At 37.6% G+C, this 17,026-nt stretch overlaps 1 protein-coding gene across 1 annotated transcript in view; it reads right to left on the minus strand.

Moving 5' to 3' along the window:
• Positions 1 to 218: 218 nt before the first annotated feature.
• Positions 219 to 17,026, minus strand: part of ZNF804B (zinc finger protein 804B) — a 542,683-nt gene continuing 525,875 nt past the window's right edge. The window contains exons 3-4 of the mRNA XM_046020822.1: positions 9,283 to 9,413; positions 219 to 4,180 (exon numbers count right to left, since the gene is read on the minus strand). Of these exons, the coding sequence (XP_045876778.1) occupies positions 523 to 4,180; positions 9,283 to 9,413 (3,789 nt within the window). The 3' untranslated portion in view covers positions 219 to 522. The remainder of the gene's footprint in view (positions 4,181 to 9,282; positions 9,414 to 17,026) is intronic.

A 17,026-nucleotide genomic window follows, 5' to 3' on the forward strand; every position in this document is an offset into this window, starting at 1 on the left:
TAAATTATTTTAATTGAAACAGATTATATTGACTGAAAGCTTGGTCAGTAGTTAACCATAGGAATTATTTTTGATAAACAGTTTAATTCACTGACCTTTTATTATTACCTGATGCATAAAACCAAATGTGTGATCCATTCATTCACTCACGCAGCAAACACCTAGAACATATAATATTATGTTCCAGTTTATTTTCTTTGTAATATCAATGACCTGCCTGAATGTTCTGTTATCATTTTATAACATTGTGTGAGAATTCATCCAAACACACCGTTAATACATTTCCCTCTACCCTTCCACAGAGTTACTTTAAATTTGCTCTGTTATTTATTCAAGTTAAAAGAAATTCTTAAAATGCTCTGTTTTGATACTGGCAATTCAGTTCAGATTTGTATACTGGTCACATTTTGAATTGGCACCAATATTTAAAATCTTAATAATAATCAGATCACTTTAAATATACCATTTCTGTAGGTAGTGACAACGTGTTTTATCTATCCGCAAGAGGGGCTTTGACACCTGTTAGTTCAAGTGTGCTGATACATTTAAGGCCTCTTTCACTCCGTTTAATGGTTGCATCTGACTGGAGCAAGAATGATGACAAAGATCTTGACCTTGAAACACCGGTTGGATTAAAGGGTTCAAGTGGATGATGGAAGCTGTGGTGGGGTTTAAGTGAGGACCAAACAACGTGGGGATCAAAGCGGCCGAGGGCAGAGGCTGAAGTGTGATGTGGGGCGGGTGGAAGGGGGAAGCAGTGACCAAATGCAGGGGGTGGCCCGCTAAGAAAGTGGGGTGCGCTTGGATGATCGCGGGAGTCAGAGGCGAAAATGTGAACGGAGTGAAATGTGGCTGGGAAAGAGGATGCAGATGAGCTATGGGGAGGGGGCCGCCATGGGAATTTAAGGAAGCAGAAACGGCAAAATGCTGCAGGAACGTGTGGTGGATGGTGGTGATGGAGGTGTGCTGGTGAACGGGGACCGTCTGGACGGCCGAGGCCGGGGAGAAGGCAGCGGGCCCTGAAGCAGGCAAAACTCGAAGATGCTTCGATAGAAGCTGTTTCTGCATGTGCTGCTGGGCTTGTAGCTGGAGGAGCTTGTATTTATCTATTTCTTCCGGAGAAAATGTGATTGGCTGTTGAATTAAAGGGGGCGAGCTGGTTTTATGGCACACTTCTGATTCATCTTCTACCTTGTCATGCTTCTGCATAGTTCTGTCACAGTAAGAGTTTATATTTCCCTCTCCATGATTCATAGGCATGCTCACATCCTCCAAGTCTAGATTTATCTGGTCCTCTTTGGTCTCTGTTGAATCAGTAACACCGGTATATCTGTTAGATGGAAAAGCACCAGGGAAATCATTCGGTACTGGGTCACAGCTCTGAATAAAATGTTGGACTTCACTAATTAAAGGTTTTACTTGTTCTTTTGTTGTTGGGTTCTTTTTCATGTTTGGTGACTGAGAATCTGCTACCACATGAATTAGACCTTTAGAAAGATGGTTATCACAATCAGGATCTCCTAAAACAGTGACATTATTTGTCGGTGAACTTTTGACTTGGTCTTTCTCTAGAGTCCTTTGAATCGCACCACCTTGATCATTCGTTTTTTTACTTGCGTTCTGTGTTTTTTCAGATAAAGGCAATGCTGGTGGGTGACAGCCCAGTGGTGTGAATTGAATTGTGCATTGAATTTGTGAATGAGCCTCTGATTCGTTTTTGTGATTCTTTGAAGAGACCTCAAAATTAGTTGATTGTTCCTGACACCGCTTGGCTTGCACTCTTTCTAAAAGACTTTTGGCTGTCAGGGGGGTCCTCTCCCCTTCCGTCAACTCTGTGGTTTCCGAAGGGCTGCTGGAACAGTTTCTTAGAAGGCAGCTGATGTTCCCGGAGTGACACTGCATGGAATTTACTTTTCCCAGGTCACAAATATGAGGGCTGTCCGAAGACTCTTGACTTCTCTTGCTTTTATTTAAGCAATAAACACTCTCTCCTGAGTAAAAGCCCCATCTGCTGTGCCGAGGTCCCTGGCAATTTGGTGGCTTTTCCCTGTTCCCAGGACAGGACAGCTGTGAGCTAGAATCACAGTGGGGGATTCTCCTAGATTTGGTCCCTGAAAACTGCTGCTGATTTTTGCCCGGTTTTGGTCTTTGTCTACAGCGACCGTATCTTTGTGTGGAGTATTTTTCATTCTTAGCCGATTCCCACGGTCTGCAGTTCCGATCTCTCTGTATTTCAGATGGCAGGCAGGTGCCCTTGACCTCAGATGGGCAGAGGCAGCTGTGTTTTTGGTGTCTCCTTTTGTGCCTTTCAGAGGAGTTGTGTTCCCTTTTGCAAAAGAAGAGCAAGTTACCTCGGCCATTCTCCCTGGACTTAGGACTTGAACAACCACTTCTCAGGCTGGATATGCTGCCGGGGCACGTGTCTGAAGGGCTAGAAAGTCTAGTCAGAGATGAGTTTGGGGACTCTCTCCTGCAAGTTTGGTTTCTACATCCAGAAGTCCTGTGGGTCATGCCCATGTGGTTACTATTCAAAATTATACTGAAGTCCTTATCGTGATCACCGCGACCCCTTACTGGGTAAGAACTAGAATTCCAGGTGAACTGATTTGCATCTTCAAAATCTGAATGAGGATCACGAGGAATCAGTTTTGGTTTCTTAGTCCTTGAGATGTAAGGAGAAAAAGCTAGGCTCTCACTTGCTTCATTTAGGATGACCCTTTGACAGCTTTGCCAATGCGCCCTGGAAGGTTCCTTAAGTTCCTTATCACTATTATTGTTGTTTTCTACACAATTGTTCAGAGAGATATCAAGGTAAGCAGGCACTTCAGGATTTTTCATTTCCAAATGACTTGCACTAAAATTATGTTGATTCATATTTGGCTTAGAATCATTGCAGCTCAAATTATATTTTCTCTGGAAATTTTCCCAATCTGGATTAGCTATCATCATCTTTGGTTTCAGAGACTGATCATCTTCCTCGATCAACTTTTGTTGGTCTTCAGTTAAACCTGAGACTTGGCTCTGTATTGTTGTCTTCATTTCCGAGGGTTCCTTCATCAATTCTGTTTTTAGGTCCTCTGAATCATGGTCACTCTTTGCATTCCGAGAAAGCTTAAAATCAAAATACAATGGGTTGCATCCGTAAGAGATGCAGGGCTCTGTTTTTGTGAAGAGCAGAAGTTCCGTAGGCCACTGGAGAGTGGTGTGGCCATCCTTACTTTGTACATGGAGAAAAGGCAATGGTTTCGACTTCATATCGTGGGGACATGCGTCTCTTACAAGGCTCTGTACATTTTTGCTAACTCTTTCTGTTTCATCTAAAGATTCTTCTCTCATCTCCATTCCAGAGTCGGGATTCAGATGCACTGTACTGTTTTGCTTACTTGGCTCCAGTGATGGAAACTCATCCAGACACTCAAATATCCTGGCATCACTGTGCTTGTAAATGTTTGGTGGGCTGGAGGAAGCTCTTGCTTGGCATGAGTGATGAATGCAGTTTTCTGAAGTGTTCTTCAGTGTACTTCTAGTTTCTTTTTCTCTGCTGCAAGGAGTCAAATCCACATCCGAAAGATGAACATGAGATTTAGAGAATGAAGCATGAATGCCAATCGAATCTTCTACCGTTTCATCAATAGAGTCATTTTTGTCTTGCAGGATTTGAGAGCTTCTGGAGAAGGTATTGTGTAAGACACTTTCCAGACGGTGTGGTGTGATGTTTATATCTTTTTCCTTAGCGAACTGAGTATTCTCATTTGCAAACCTGCGGCACTTGCATTTCTCCGCAGTTTGTTTTGCTTTGTAGGTGGGTGACTTGTTACAATCGTGACTTTCCTCTGTGTTCTCACTGAAAACAGAGGCTGAAGATTCTAATTTCAGATGAACTTTTTTGGAAAAAGAAAACGATACTCCTGTCCTGTGGTTTGCATTGCTGAGATCCGAAGAGGTTTGTGGTACCCGATTTCCGAACAAATAACGTCTGTCCGTTTGTAACTGGTGTCGGTTTTGCATGGCAGACCGCTGTTTGTCGGCAATGCTTCTGGACAGATTCTTTCCTTTGAGAAGAAGAGCGCTCTTCATGCACGGTACCTTCCTGCCATTCTTAACTGGGAAAATTCCTTGCTGGAGTTGCTTTTCTATGGCTATCCTGGGAGCTTTGTATGCTGGTCCATTTCCAGAAACACTGTAAATACAATAAATATTTACATGACTAAAACATTAGATTTGAAATTTTATCTATATGTGAACATTTGTTAGAGTTTTTATGATGAGTTACTTTATTTACGAAACATAACTATTTCACCGTATTTATACAACTCACAACACCCGTGTTTCATAGTGGCGACTTCTAAAATGCGTCACTTAAGTGTGTTCTTTTGAAATTAGCAAGAAGCAATAGCAGGTGACTATCTTATGCTTGTGCTGCAGAAGAAAATAAAGTGCTGCATTTACATCCCAATAGATGCTCTGCAGAACCTATGGGGGATTTTTGGAATATAGATTTAACATTGTTTCACAAAGAGTTTTTCAATCCCTGACTTCACCTTAAATAAGAAATGAAAGGGAATGAAAAGTCACTTCCAAAGTATACAAATATATATTTCATTGCCTTTTTGCATATCCGCTACCAGTTTATAATTTTTGTTGCCTCAGTTTTTAAAATCCCTCCTGTTTGCTTCCCTTTGAAACAGTGTGCTAGTTCTTTCTCCATGACTGCTCGCTATTCTAACCAATTACACCGAATGCATAATAAAGTAACCCACATCTACAAGCCATCTCCATAGCTTTAATTATTTAGAAATCTTTTCTTTTGCATCTTCCTCACCTAAATATTTTCTACATTTTATGCATATATCTGTTTTATCTTTTAACAGCTTTGTAGACATTATTCATTCCGCTGAGTTTAAATTAGTAATTTAGTCAGAAAACTGGAAACAACAGTAGCATAAGAGATGAAAGTCTTTAGATTAAAATTGTCTCTTTAATGTTCTGCCTTAAAACTACAAAACAAGGCCTTCCTGGGGGGAGGACAACACAAATCATACCATTTATCTGATCTTTTTCTTTGACTTGGCTTTGATGTGTGTCTGTTGGCCTTTTTCTAGTTTAGGTTCTTATTTATTTATTTTTCATTCAGTCATTTGTTACCTGAATATACAATACGAAAACAAGTGATATCTTTTCCATATGTAACTTCGATTCTAATGGAGAAGTGTGTTTTCTGAGCCTTTCTCTGAGAAACTCTTTCTTGTTGCCTTCAGTTATGACTATTTGGCCAATTAGCATACAACTCTGGAATACCATTCCTTTTGTCCACCAAATTCCATATACTTTGCTTCATCATGTTTACATGTTTAATATTGTAGAAAAATACTTAGCCTCCTTTTATTCACTTTTGAAATGAATCCACTGGGGCACTTGTATGATTTTGCAATTTTCCTTTTCACTTGTGTATATATATTTATTATATTTCCAATCTATAATGTATTTTTATTACATTTGCTATCGAGGATCTATTTTTATTACTATTATTTTTTATTATATTTATATATGATATATATATAATTTACTATCATTTACTATCAAGGATCTATTTTTATTATTTATTATTATTATTTTATTGTGTATATATACCTATACATATATGTATGTGTGTGTGTGTGTATATATATATACACACACATATATATATATCAATATCACATTTTGCCAGACCATAGTTACAGGTTGATTTCTTTGGGTTAATATTTGCTAGTACTGCTGGGTACTTCAATTCAACTTCTTCAGTTCGGTTTTATTTTCTTCTGATTTCTCTGATTACTGCTTCTTCCCTGCTTAGCTTTTCATCTTGGAATTTACATGTTAAGTGTACTGGCTCTCCTGAATATATCTGTTAGGTCTTACTATTTATCTCAGTACTTTAGTGTCTTTAGTGTATTTCTCTTGTTCAGAAAGAATTTCTTGCTTTTAATTTCTATTTTACCAGTTCAATTTTTTACAATATCCAATCTATCACTTACTAAGCCCATACAGATTTTAATTTACAATAGTTTCGGCCACCATTCACACTTTAATACTTTCAGATTGTTCCCTTTTCATAAACTAATGGCTGTAGCTTTAGAATTATAGTGTTCCCTTGACTCTGGTGGAAAAGAAATTTTTGAAAATTTCCAGTAACTGTTTTATAACGAAAACTTTCTTCTTACTCATCACATTAATCTTCTTTTTTCGGATCATTTTTAAAATGCTTTTTAGAGAGGGGGTTTAGGCATATTCAGCATGAAGAATGGAAAGGAAAACCCTAACATAGGGCACCTGTTGTGATGTGTACTGGGTGTTGCATGTAAGTGATGAGTCACTAAATGCTACTCCTGAAACCAATACTACACTATATGTTAACTAACTAGAATTTAAGTAAAAACTTCAAAAAAGAAAGGAAAGGAGCACTCTGAGATAGCATATGGCTTGTTAAATATTTCTTTCAAACATAAAGGGAAATAGATAGCACAGAGATTAATCACAGTTATTGGTCTTCTAAAGTGCCTGCAGTCTGGGGCTAGAAGGATGAGGACCCGAGAGAGCTGCAGCTCTGGATTTTGCCTCAGGGCTGAAGAGACACTTTAGATTAAGTTGCAGCTATACTTCTGCTAAGTTACCTTCTATAGGAATGTCAATTAATCTGATAACATCAGCATTTAGCAGAAATTATTTCAAAGGTCTGGTGTATGAATATTATCATTCTACCTCTCATGATTCCATCATGATTCAGATATTTTACTATTTTTATATTACCTCTATTTTTCCCTTAATAATATTTTTGCTTATTACTGTGGCACTATTTGTGTGTTTTCTTGCTTTGATTTATGTTAGCCTAGATGTTCTTTTCTGTATTGCTGTTTTATTTTACTGTTTCTCTCTCTAATGTGTAAGCCTCTTTCTTTTATATTTTTAAAAATATTTTTAGCCCTCTTTCCTCTTATTGTTTTTGTATTATATTTTGTTCTTCTTGTCCCTACTTCTTGTTCTCACTTTATAATCCGATCTACATTTATGATTATATTTTTACAGGTGTTAGCATTTTACCCTCATTATTAATCTTTTCTACCCACTAAGGTATGTGCTTTAAATTCTTTATCCCTTTGCTTTCTACACTTTAAATTCCCTTATCTTAAATCTGGTTTATTTTTATTACTTTGGAATAATCCCACTTTTCTATCTTTGTGGTTTTCAATTCTATTATTTTAATAGAAGTTTATGCCTTTTAACATAACTAATGGTTTAATTTTTACAGTTTTACTCTTATTTATGATTTTACTTCCTTTCCTAGAACTTCCTCTATTTTCTTTCTATATTTTTTACAAAATTGTTCTTATTTATAATAAAAAAATGACTATACAGGTACCCCTTCATTCTTATTAATTGATTGTCCATTCTAATAGCTCTCCCAAAATTCTAACTCTTGACAACTAAACACATGCTCAATTTAATTATCTTCTGTGCAAAATTGTACTTTCCAAATAGGAAACAAGACATATCAAAACAACATAATTTCTTTAAATGGTATACTATCCTAATGTCCCACATTATCCAGCTCTTATATAAGGAATTCCATTTTTTCAGAGTCAATGGCCCTATAACTTTTGAATTTTGGAAAAATGTCCATATCAATATACACTATACTTAAATTTATACGTAGTAGAAGTTCACAAACAGAATGACTCTCCACCCCCATATGATAACTAGGCTGGCTGAGGAACCAGGTTGTGTTGAATTACGCAAGATACGGCCAAAGTTGACAACCCTTCATAAGCTCCATTACCAGTTTTCTGCCATCATTTTTTAAAAAGATTTTATTTATTTATTTGCCAGAGAGAGAAAGAGAGAGAGAGCGTGAGTGAGCACAGGTAGGCAGAGTGGCAACAGAGGCAGAGGGAGAAGCAGGCTCCCCGCCGAGCAAGGATCATGACTGAGCCAAAGGCAGCTGCCCAACCAACTGAGCCACCCAGGTGTCCCTCTGCCATCATTTTTTTTTCATCAGTCTGATTCGAACATTCTTACTACTAGTAAATTCTCCTCCCTTCTCTATAGGATCACAGAAGAAGTTTATAGTCATCTGCATCATCCTACTTAGAAGCCTTTGTTATGAGAATAATGGACAGAGAAATGTTGTTCATTGTGTTGGCAGGTGGAAAGCTCAGTATCAGTTGTGTGTCCTGTTTCTGTGATTATAGAGGACCTCGGAGCATGCACTTTTATACTAACCTCATCTCTGGACACATATTTTTTCAAACTTTATTTTTTTTAAAACCAAATTTCTCACTGAATTTTTTCATGATCATCTTTTATGGATTTTGATGTTAATTAAATTATTCTAAGCAGTACAAATAGAATATATTTAAGGTGAATACTGTGTTTTTACTCATAAATTGATCCTTCAAATAAATATTTTCTTAGAATCAAATTTGAACTCTAATATTTTATAGTACTCAATAATTCAAGTCATTCACTCCCAAATTTCCCACATATTGTTTTTCATTTCAACAACAGCAGTTTACATTGTGGCACGGAGCTATAAATTTCACAATTCACCAGGCTGCTGTCAACTGCATTAATTACCTACATTAGGTGTTCAACATTATGATTCACAGGAACACAAATCACAACCAGCAAATTTAATTGAGTTCCAGGTAACAACTGCCTCACTTTGAAACATCCGGCAGTTCCAAGCTTCTGCAAAACAGCTATTTTTAAGCTACAAGGATGTATTAGTATAACGTGTGTTATAATTATCAATTTAAATGTCACGGTATGGTACTTTCAACCGCATTAATTACATCTTCTTTTGTCATCTGGACAACGGTGGTGCTATTTATTCCAAGTTCAGGTGTGTACAGGGAAATGTACAGATTTCTTTCCTCCCCAAAACATGCACTGTTCTTTATGTTTTTTTAATTATTATAAAACTTAAAATAATTACTAAAGAGCTATATGGGCCCATTTAAATCAACTGGACAGAATAAAGGCCAGTACATTAGAATCATCCTTAGATCATTTCATTAAAGTGCACATAAAATTAACAATATTGGGAAAGAAAAAAGTTAGATACCAAAAAAAACTAACTCATGAGCCTTTAACTACTAGAACTATTTGTCCCCAAATGTATCTTTTGATTAATTACAATTTGTTTACATTGTAACAGTGAATCAAGCAAATTTATCTTTGACATTTTCCTGATGATTGAAGGGAGTTTTGAACCACCTCATCCTGGACACCTCTAATTCTTACCATTCAGACTGTTGTCTTAACTCGGCCAGCTGGTGAAGCCTTTTAAGTGCTTTTTCTTGTTTCTTCTCATCTTTCCATGACTTAGAAGCTACGTTTCGAGCAAATTCCCGTTGCTTTAATTCCTTCAGTCTCTATGGACAGAGAAGCAAAACAGAAAGTGTGCTATAAGTAATATACTTTTCTTTTCCATCCATAAGCCTCCTTCTTCAACTTTGTCCTGGTTGCAGAGGTGACCTTCTGGATAGACAGAGTAAAAAAGTGCCTTTTCCATCGATGTTATTCTCTTCTCCAAGATAAATGTAGTTGTCAGCTTATTTATCAAAGCTTGTCACAATCACTACAGAAGTGTGCTGCCAAGCTGAACCCCAGTTCTTGTTGGGACCACCCTGGCTACCTATCTGCAGTCATTTATGTGCCTGTGAAAACGTAAGTCAAAAAAGGTGTGATATGGGAATGGGTGAAGGGAGACGAGGTTACAGGGTGCACTTTCCTCTCCACATTGACTCCGACCCCCTCACTTGCAAAACATACCTACTCTTCTTCATGAAAATTGATGCTATTAAATACACTTGGTGAAATGAGCTTGTTTCATTTAAGAGCATCTGTTAAATTGTGAAAGACTTAGTTCAAAGCTCTAAATGAGATTCTTAACTCCTTTTTTCCTGGTGGAGGTATTTATCCAATGCAGATTTCTACATCCTATCCAGGAGGATAAAAATGGGTCAGGGATTTACACTCAGGATAGATGCTTGGTCTTGCTTGATTTAAATTAACCTATCACTTCTTTTAATTAATCTTTTCTCAAAAACAATTGGCTTACATGCAAATTGGATGTTGCTCATTACCTGTTTGGATTTCCACTTCCGAACTGGCCACTAAGCACACCTAATGAAATTGAACAAATTGAGAAACAGCCACAATCAAATGAGCCTCTTGAAGTTTGGCACTTAATCCTGAATTGAGAAGATATTTGAAGATTAGTCTCTCTTAACCCATGCAAAGTGATCTTAAACTGTCTGAAATCTATATCCATTTAATTTGTTTTCATTTTCTGAATCAGGTAGAAAAGATAGCTCCCAGGAACGGCAAAAATCACATAGCTCTCCAGTGAGGTCATAATGCAGGAACGGACTATTATTGCCGACCCTTAAAGCAAGAGCCCCAAACTTCAATGACCATCAGCTTTTTCCTAAAAGGGGACATGCTTATGAGAGAAGGTGGCCAGATAACCACAACTGGGCTAAGTATCTGAAGAAGGAGGCAAGACCAATCTTTCAAAGAGAGGACATTTCCAAGCACAAAGAACAAGGGGTGCCTGGGTGGCTTAGTCTGTTAAGCGTCCGACTCTTGGTTTCAGCTCAGGTCATGATCTCGGGTTGTGAGATGGAGCCCTGTGTTGGGCTCTGCTTGAGTTTCTCTTTCCACTCTGCCCACCCCTCCCAACCCTCTAGCTCTCTCCTTCAAATAAATAAATCTTCAAAAAAGATAAAAGAGTTTCACAGAACTAGAAGAAGACACAGAGGGAACTCTGGAATCAATCTGGATTCAGTTTTTGACAAATGCTTCAGAGGCTTTTAAATAAGAGAGAATTTCAAGAAATAAAAGTATGGCCCATGTGTAAAAAACAAAACAAAACAAAACAAAAAACGATCGACAGTTCTCTAGAGCTGATAAATAGCAGAGTGTCTAAGCCTGAAGAGACAGCCATGGTCAGAAGGGAGAAAGTCTTTTAAAATCTCCAATCCTACTTGCCCTCCTGCTCACTCTTCCTTAGCCTCTCTATACATAATAATCTAGGGGTCTTTTTTAAAGATTTTATTTATTTATTTATTTGTCAGAGAGAGAGAGAGAGAGAGTGCACAAGCAGTCAGAGTGGCAGGCCGAGGGGAGAGAGAAGCAGGCTCCCCGCCAAGCAAGAAGCTGGACGACGGACTCGATCCCAAGCCCCTGGGATCATGACCCAAGCTGAAGGCAGCAGCTTAACCAACTGAGCCACCCAGGTATCCTAATAATCTAGTTTTTGAGGTGAAAGCTTACCTTATGAACAAAGATCTCCTGGAAATTGCTTTACACAATTTAAAAGCCCACATAAATACATTATGTTTATTTAATATTTGATATTACTCATATGTAAAACCTGAATAGCCTAGAAGAGGAAATATATTCATTTGCTCACAACAACTGACACTTGATTGGAATCTTGTTTGAAGCTTCCAGGTATGACTCTGTTTCTTTCACGAGCATTTCAGATACCCAGATGGCACTGTCTCGGAGTTACAGAAATGATTGAGAATTCTGTCTTATTTACCCAACAATACATACTGTCAACTACTACTATATAATAGGGACATCAAATTGTCAAATCAATAATTTTCCCTTCAAGGAAGACATACAAGTAAATAGATATTTTTATAAGATGATACTGAGTTTCTCAATAGGGGTAGACACAAAATGCATTCGAAACACAGGAAAAGTTAAGACGGACTGAGGAGGTAGAGATTTGTTGTGTTAAGGAAGTCAGCAAAGTTAAACTGTGTTTAAGGAACACAGGAAACTGGAAGAGATTTTGTTTAAGGACATCTAACCACAGATTTGGCTTAGCAAGTGCTGGGCACTCGAGGCTGCACAGACAAAAACCCTAGAGATCTATGGAGGGAGCCCCTCAAATTTTCAGCAGTCTGGATTGCAGTGAAAAGAGTACTCAGAGCCTGGAAAAGGGCCACCTGAAAGAACTGACGGCCCCAGTGCCTAGCATTCATACAGGATCAGGAACAGCACTTGTTCTCACCAATGAAACTGGAAAAATTCATGAAACAGTGAGTTTAGAATTCAGAGAAATCTTGGGGCATCTGGGTGGCTCAGTCAGTTAAGCATCTGACCCTTGATCTCAGATCAGGTCTTGATCTCAAGGTCATTGAGTACAAGCTCCATGTTGAGCTCCATGCTGGGCATGAAGCCTATGCAAAAAAAAAAAAAAAAAAATTCAGGAAAACCCTGCTTCAGTAAACAATAATTTGCTCTGAATTGAACACTAACTTGGATTTGGCTGGCAAATCATAAAAGCAAGAAATCCAAGTATAAATCTGACTGCAAGTAACTTAGTTGCATTTCAGAACCAAATTTAAAGAAATTTATATGAATACAAAAATACTCAGCAAGAGCAAGGAAAATTTAATAACATCTAATATCCAATCCAAGATTATCAGGCATGCAAAGATTATCATGAAAGCACAGCCTAAAATGTGCAAAATAATCAGTTGAGACCAATAAAGAACTGACACATGTTAGAACTGGCAAAAAAAAAAAAGTACATTAGGACATATAACTATATCCTGTGAGCTCAAAAATTAGATAAAAGATGGTAATCAGCTGGACAATTGCACAACCTGAGTCTCTGAAAAAGGGAGAGGGAACATTTGCAAATATAATGGGTGAAAGTTTTCCAAATTTCCTGAAAACTAAAAACCCACAGATTGTCCTCAAAATCTCAAGCACAAGAAAACTATACCAACACTTGTTATTATCACATTTTTATTTTTATTTTTAAGGGTCATTTATTTTATTTTTTTTTTACTGTGTTATGTTAGTCACCATATAGTACATTATTAGTTTTTGGTGTAGTGTTCCATGACTCATTGTTTGCGTATAACACTCAGTGTTCCATGCAATCCATGCCTTCCTTAATACCCGTCACCAGGCTCACCCATTCCCCGGCCCTCCCTCTTCTAAATCAGTAAAAAAGTGGAATTTTTTTTAAAACATTTAAAGAGAAATGACATATTCTTACACAGCGCAAAGAGTAGGATGGCAAAAGAGTTCTTATTGGAAACAATACAAGTGAGAAAGCAGTGGAGCAACATATTTGAATTTTGTGAAGAACATTAAAAACTTCTCAAAATAAAGTTTTATACTTAGTGAAGATATCTTTTTTTTAGAGATTTTATTTATTTTATTTTAGAGATAGAGACTGTGAGCAGGGGCCGAGAGATGAGAGAGAGAATCTCAAGAAGACTCTGTGCTGAGCAGGGAGCCCGACACAGGGCTCAATCTCATGAACCTGAGATCATGACCTGAACTGAAATCAAAAGTCCGACGCTTAACCAACTGAGTCACCCAGGTGCCTCCCAAACTTCTTTTTTTTTTTTTAAGAAGATGAAATAAAAATACTTTAAGACAAGAAAAACTGGAAAAATTCAGGAACACACCCACTGAGTATGTTAAAGAATATCACGGGGCAAAAGGAACATAATACCAGATAGAAATGCACATCTAGGGGCGCCTGGGTGGCTCAGTGGGTTAAGCTGCTGCCTTCGGCTCCGGTCATGATCTCAGGGTCCTGGGATCGAGTCCCGCATCGGGCTCTCTGCTCAGCAGGGAGCCTGCTTCCCTCTCTCTCTCTCTCTCTGCCTGCCTCTCCATCTACTTGTGATCTCTCTCAGTCAAATAAATAAATAAAAATCTTAAAAAAAAAAAAAGAAATGCACATCTACACAAAAGAAAAAATACTAGAAATAGTAACTACAGGATAAATAAGACATATGTCTTAGAATTTGAATGATTTAGACCATTTGTTTTTATTTATTTTTTTTTAAAGATTTTAGTTATTTATTTGACAGACAGAGATCACAAGTAGGCAGAGATGCAGGCAGAGAGAGAGAAGGAAGCAGGCTCCCCGCTGAGCAGAGAGCCCGATGCAGGGCTTGATCCCAGGACCCTGAGATCATGACCTGAGCTGAAGGCAGAGGCTTTAACCCACTGAGCCACCCAGGTGCCCCGATTTGGACCATTTAAGCAAAAATAATAGCTATGTTTTAGGGAATTTATAACAAATTTATAATTAAAATGTTTGACAACAATAGCACAAAACCCAAGGGAGAGAAATCACAAATATGTTGAAAGATCTTATTTAATACATGAAATGGTGGAATAACAATTGAAGGTAGACTGTGATCAGTAAAGAAGTGCACAATATGCTCTATGGCAACCATTAGTATTAAGAAAACAATGTGTTTTAGCCAATAGGATAACAAAGAAGATAAAAGGAAATCACTACATTTATTCAATCCAAAAGAAGGCAGAAAGAAAGTAAAAAGGAAGGTAAAATAGATGGGGCAGTTACAAAACAAATAGCAGGGTAACAACTAAAATCTAAACATATCACTAATCAAATTAAATGTAAATGGTCTAAACACTAGAATTAAAAGTTAGTATCAGTTTGTATTAAAAAGTAAGCTCCAACTATATGTTGACTACAAAAGCAACTTTAAAATACAGATACAATGGGTTAAAAGAATATAAAAAGATATATTATGTCAACAGCAGTGAAAAGAAAGCTGGGAGGGCTCAATTACTCACAAGCAGAGTAGAATTTAAAGCAGATTTATTACCAGGAATAAAAAAGGGTTATTTCATAATTATATGGAGTAAGTAAATCAGAATGGCAAAATAAGCCTAAATGTTTCTACACCTAATAACAAAGCTTCAAAATACACAAAGCAAGAATGGGTAAAACTGCAAAGAGAAAAAGTTAAATCCACAGTTACATTAGGAGTTTTCAATGACCTTCCACCAAACAACAGAATGTTAATCTCAAATACCATACTTCTTCTTTTTTTTTTTTTAGATTTTTATTTATTTATTTGACAGAGAGAGATCACAAGTAGGCAGAGAGGCAGGCAGAGAGAGAGAGAGAGAGAGGAGGAAGCAGGCTCCCTGCCGAGCAGAGAGCCTGATGCGGGACTTGATCCCAGGACCCCGAGATCATGACCTGAGCTGAAGGCAGAGGCTTAACCCACTGAGACACCCTGGCGCCCTCAAATACCATACTTCTGAAAATGGTTACACCAAGGTGATCATGCCTGTTACAAAAGACCCTTCCAGCTGTTGACTTGTCTAATGAAAAGAGAACTGGACAAATAAGGAAAATGTCCAAGGATCAAGGAGTCAAATTTTGCCAACCTCATATTTTAGCTTGGGTTTTCCCAAGTTTCTACTTCTCTTCTCCCATTTAATAAAAACCCACTATTGAAACAATGACAGGTACTAGAATTGTCAGCAATCTTACTCAGTTTAAACAGAAAACAAACCATCTGGGAATAAATAAAAGTTCTTTTAGGGTATATAGTGGATTGGTACTTATTGAGAATGGCACAAGACAAACATATTTCAGAAAAAAAAAAGTTGCTACCTCACACATTTATAAAGAACAGCAGAAAGCTCAGCAATCGTTGCTTATCAGCAGGGACTCTGGGTGAATAGGTTAGAGCAGGTGAGTCTAAGCTTCACTGGGATGGGGAGTAAGGAAGATAGAGAGTAGCATCTAACAATAGGGAGACAATAAAAGTGTCTCATGTCTAGAGATGTTGATGGTAGACAGCGCAGTATAGGGGTTAAGAGAAGGATTCTGAAATCAGTCAGACCTGACTTTGTATCTTGTCTCTGTCACTCACTAGCTTTGAGTCTCTAAGAAGGTTACTCAGTCTTCCCACACACCAGTTTACACACTTATAGTTGGCACACTATCACTATTTGCCATGTCGGTTCTTGGAATTATTTGAATTGAGAAAGGTAAAAGTATCAGTTTGGATACTAGCACAGCACCTGATATATACAAATGCTCAATGAATATGAACTACGATCACTTCTAGAGGTCAGGAATGGTCAGATATTATGGATATTTGGGAAGCAACATAAAAAAAAAAAAAGCCCTTAATTTACCTGACAAAGGGGAGCTATTGAGAAAGAACATCTGATTGATATTTTTACTGAAAACAGAGTGTTTGAGTGGTTTTCATCTGGGTTTTACAAAACTGGTAAGTATAGTCTTTTCTACAGGAGAAGACAGGAAAAGGAAACACATTCCTTACCCTTGTCTTGAACAATTTATGTTTCATTGAACATGCAACATGCAATTTCTGTAAGCCCACGATCTTTGTTACGGAAGAAAATTATAAATTTTGGATTCAAGTATGATTTGTTGGGAGACTTTTCTTTGACAGATCTTATTTGAAGTTTGCTCTTGGGTATTATTATTATCTAAAATGGACCTCAATCAGGAAAGAGGGTAAAAGTATTTCCTAGAGGGAAATGGAGACAACTAGTTCATGTTCTTGTATTTTGCAAAGGAATATAAAAGAGAAATTGCAGAACAGATGGTCTTCCTGGTCCTGAAGAGAGGCTACCTGCCATGGTCCTTGCCCAGATCAAAAGCAATTTAATAAAAGACAGATGCAGGGGTCAAGTTGAAGGAAGTAAAGCAGTCCTCACACATCTTCTCCAGTTTCACAAGGTATTTCACTCACTCTGAACAAAAAGTAGCATAAGGCTTATGGAGATACAGCTGCTAAAACACACTTATGAAATATTTGGAATTTAATTTTTTTCTCAGCTTCATTTTAAAAGCACAAACTAAGCAATCTTTATTTCCTTACCTGCCAACATGAATGCTTGGCATATGAGTTGCAAGTGGAATTCAGCCTTGAATAAATAAATGAGGAGGCAAATTGATCAGGTCAGTGAATCTCTGTGTGCTTGGAATGGTAATATCCCCAATATTATTGCGTACCAGTCAGAACACGCGTGTGAGCCTCTGCCCACGCTGGGAACCGCTCTCCATTCACCTTCACTGGAGCAGAATGGCACGTGTAAAATAGATTTACTCATGTGTATCTACCTTTTTTCCTCTCTGAAATAGAATAATTCCTTCCATCCCTGCACTTTCATCTATAGATCTCAGGGTACTTTG

Source organism: Meles meles, chromosome 10 (assembly GCF_922984935.1).
Source record: "Meles meles chromosome 10, mMelMel3.1 paternal haplotype, whole genome shotgun sequence".
NCBI classification, from domain to species: Eukaryota; Metazoa; Chordata; class Mammalia; order Carnivora; family Mustelidae; genus Meles; species Meles meles.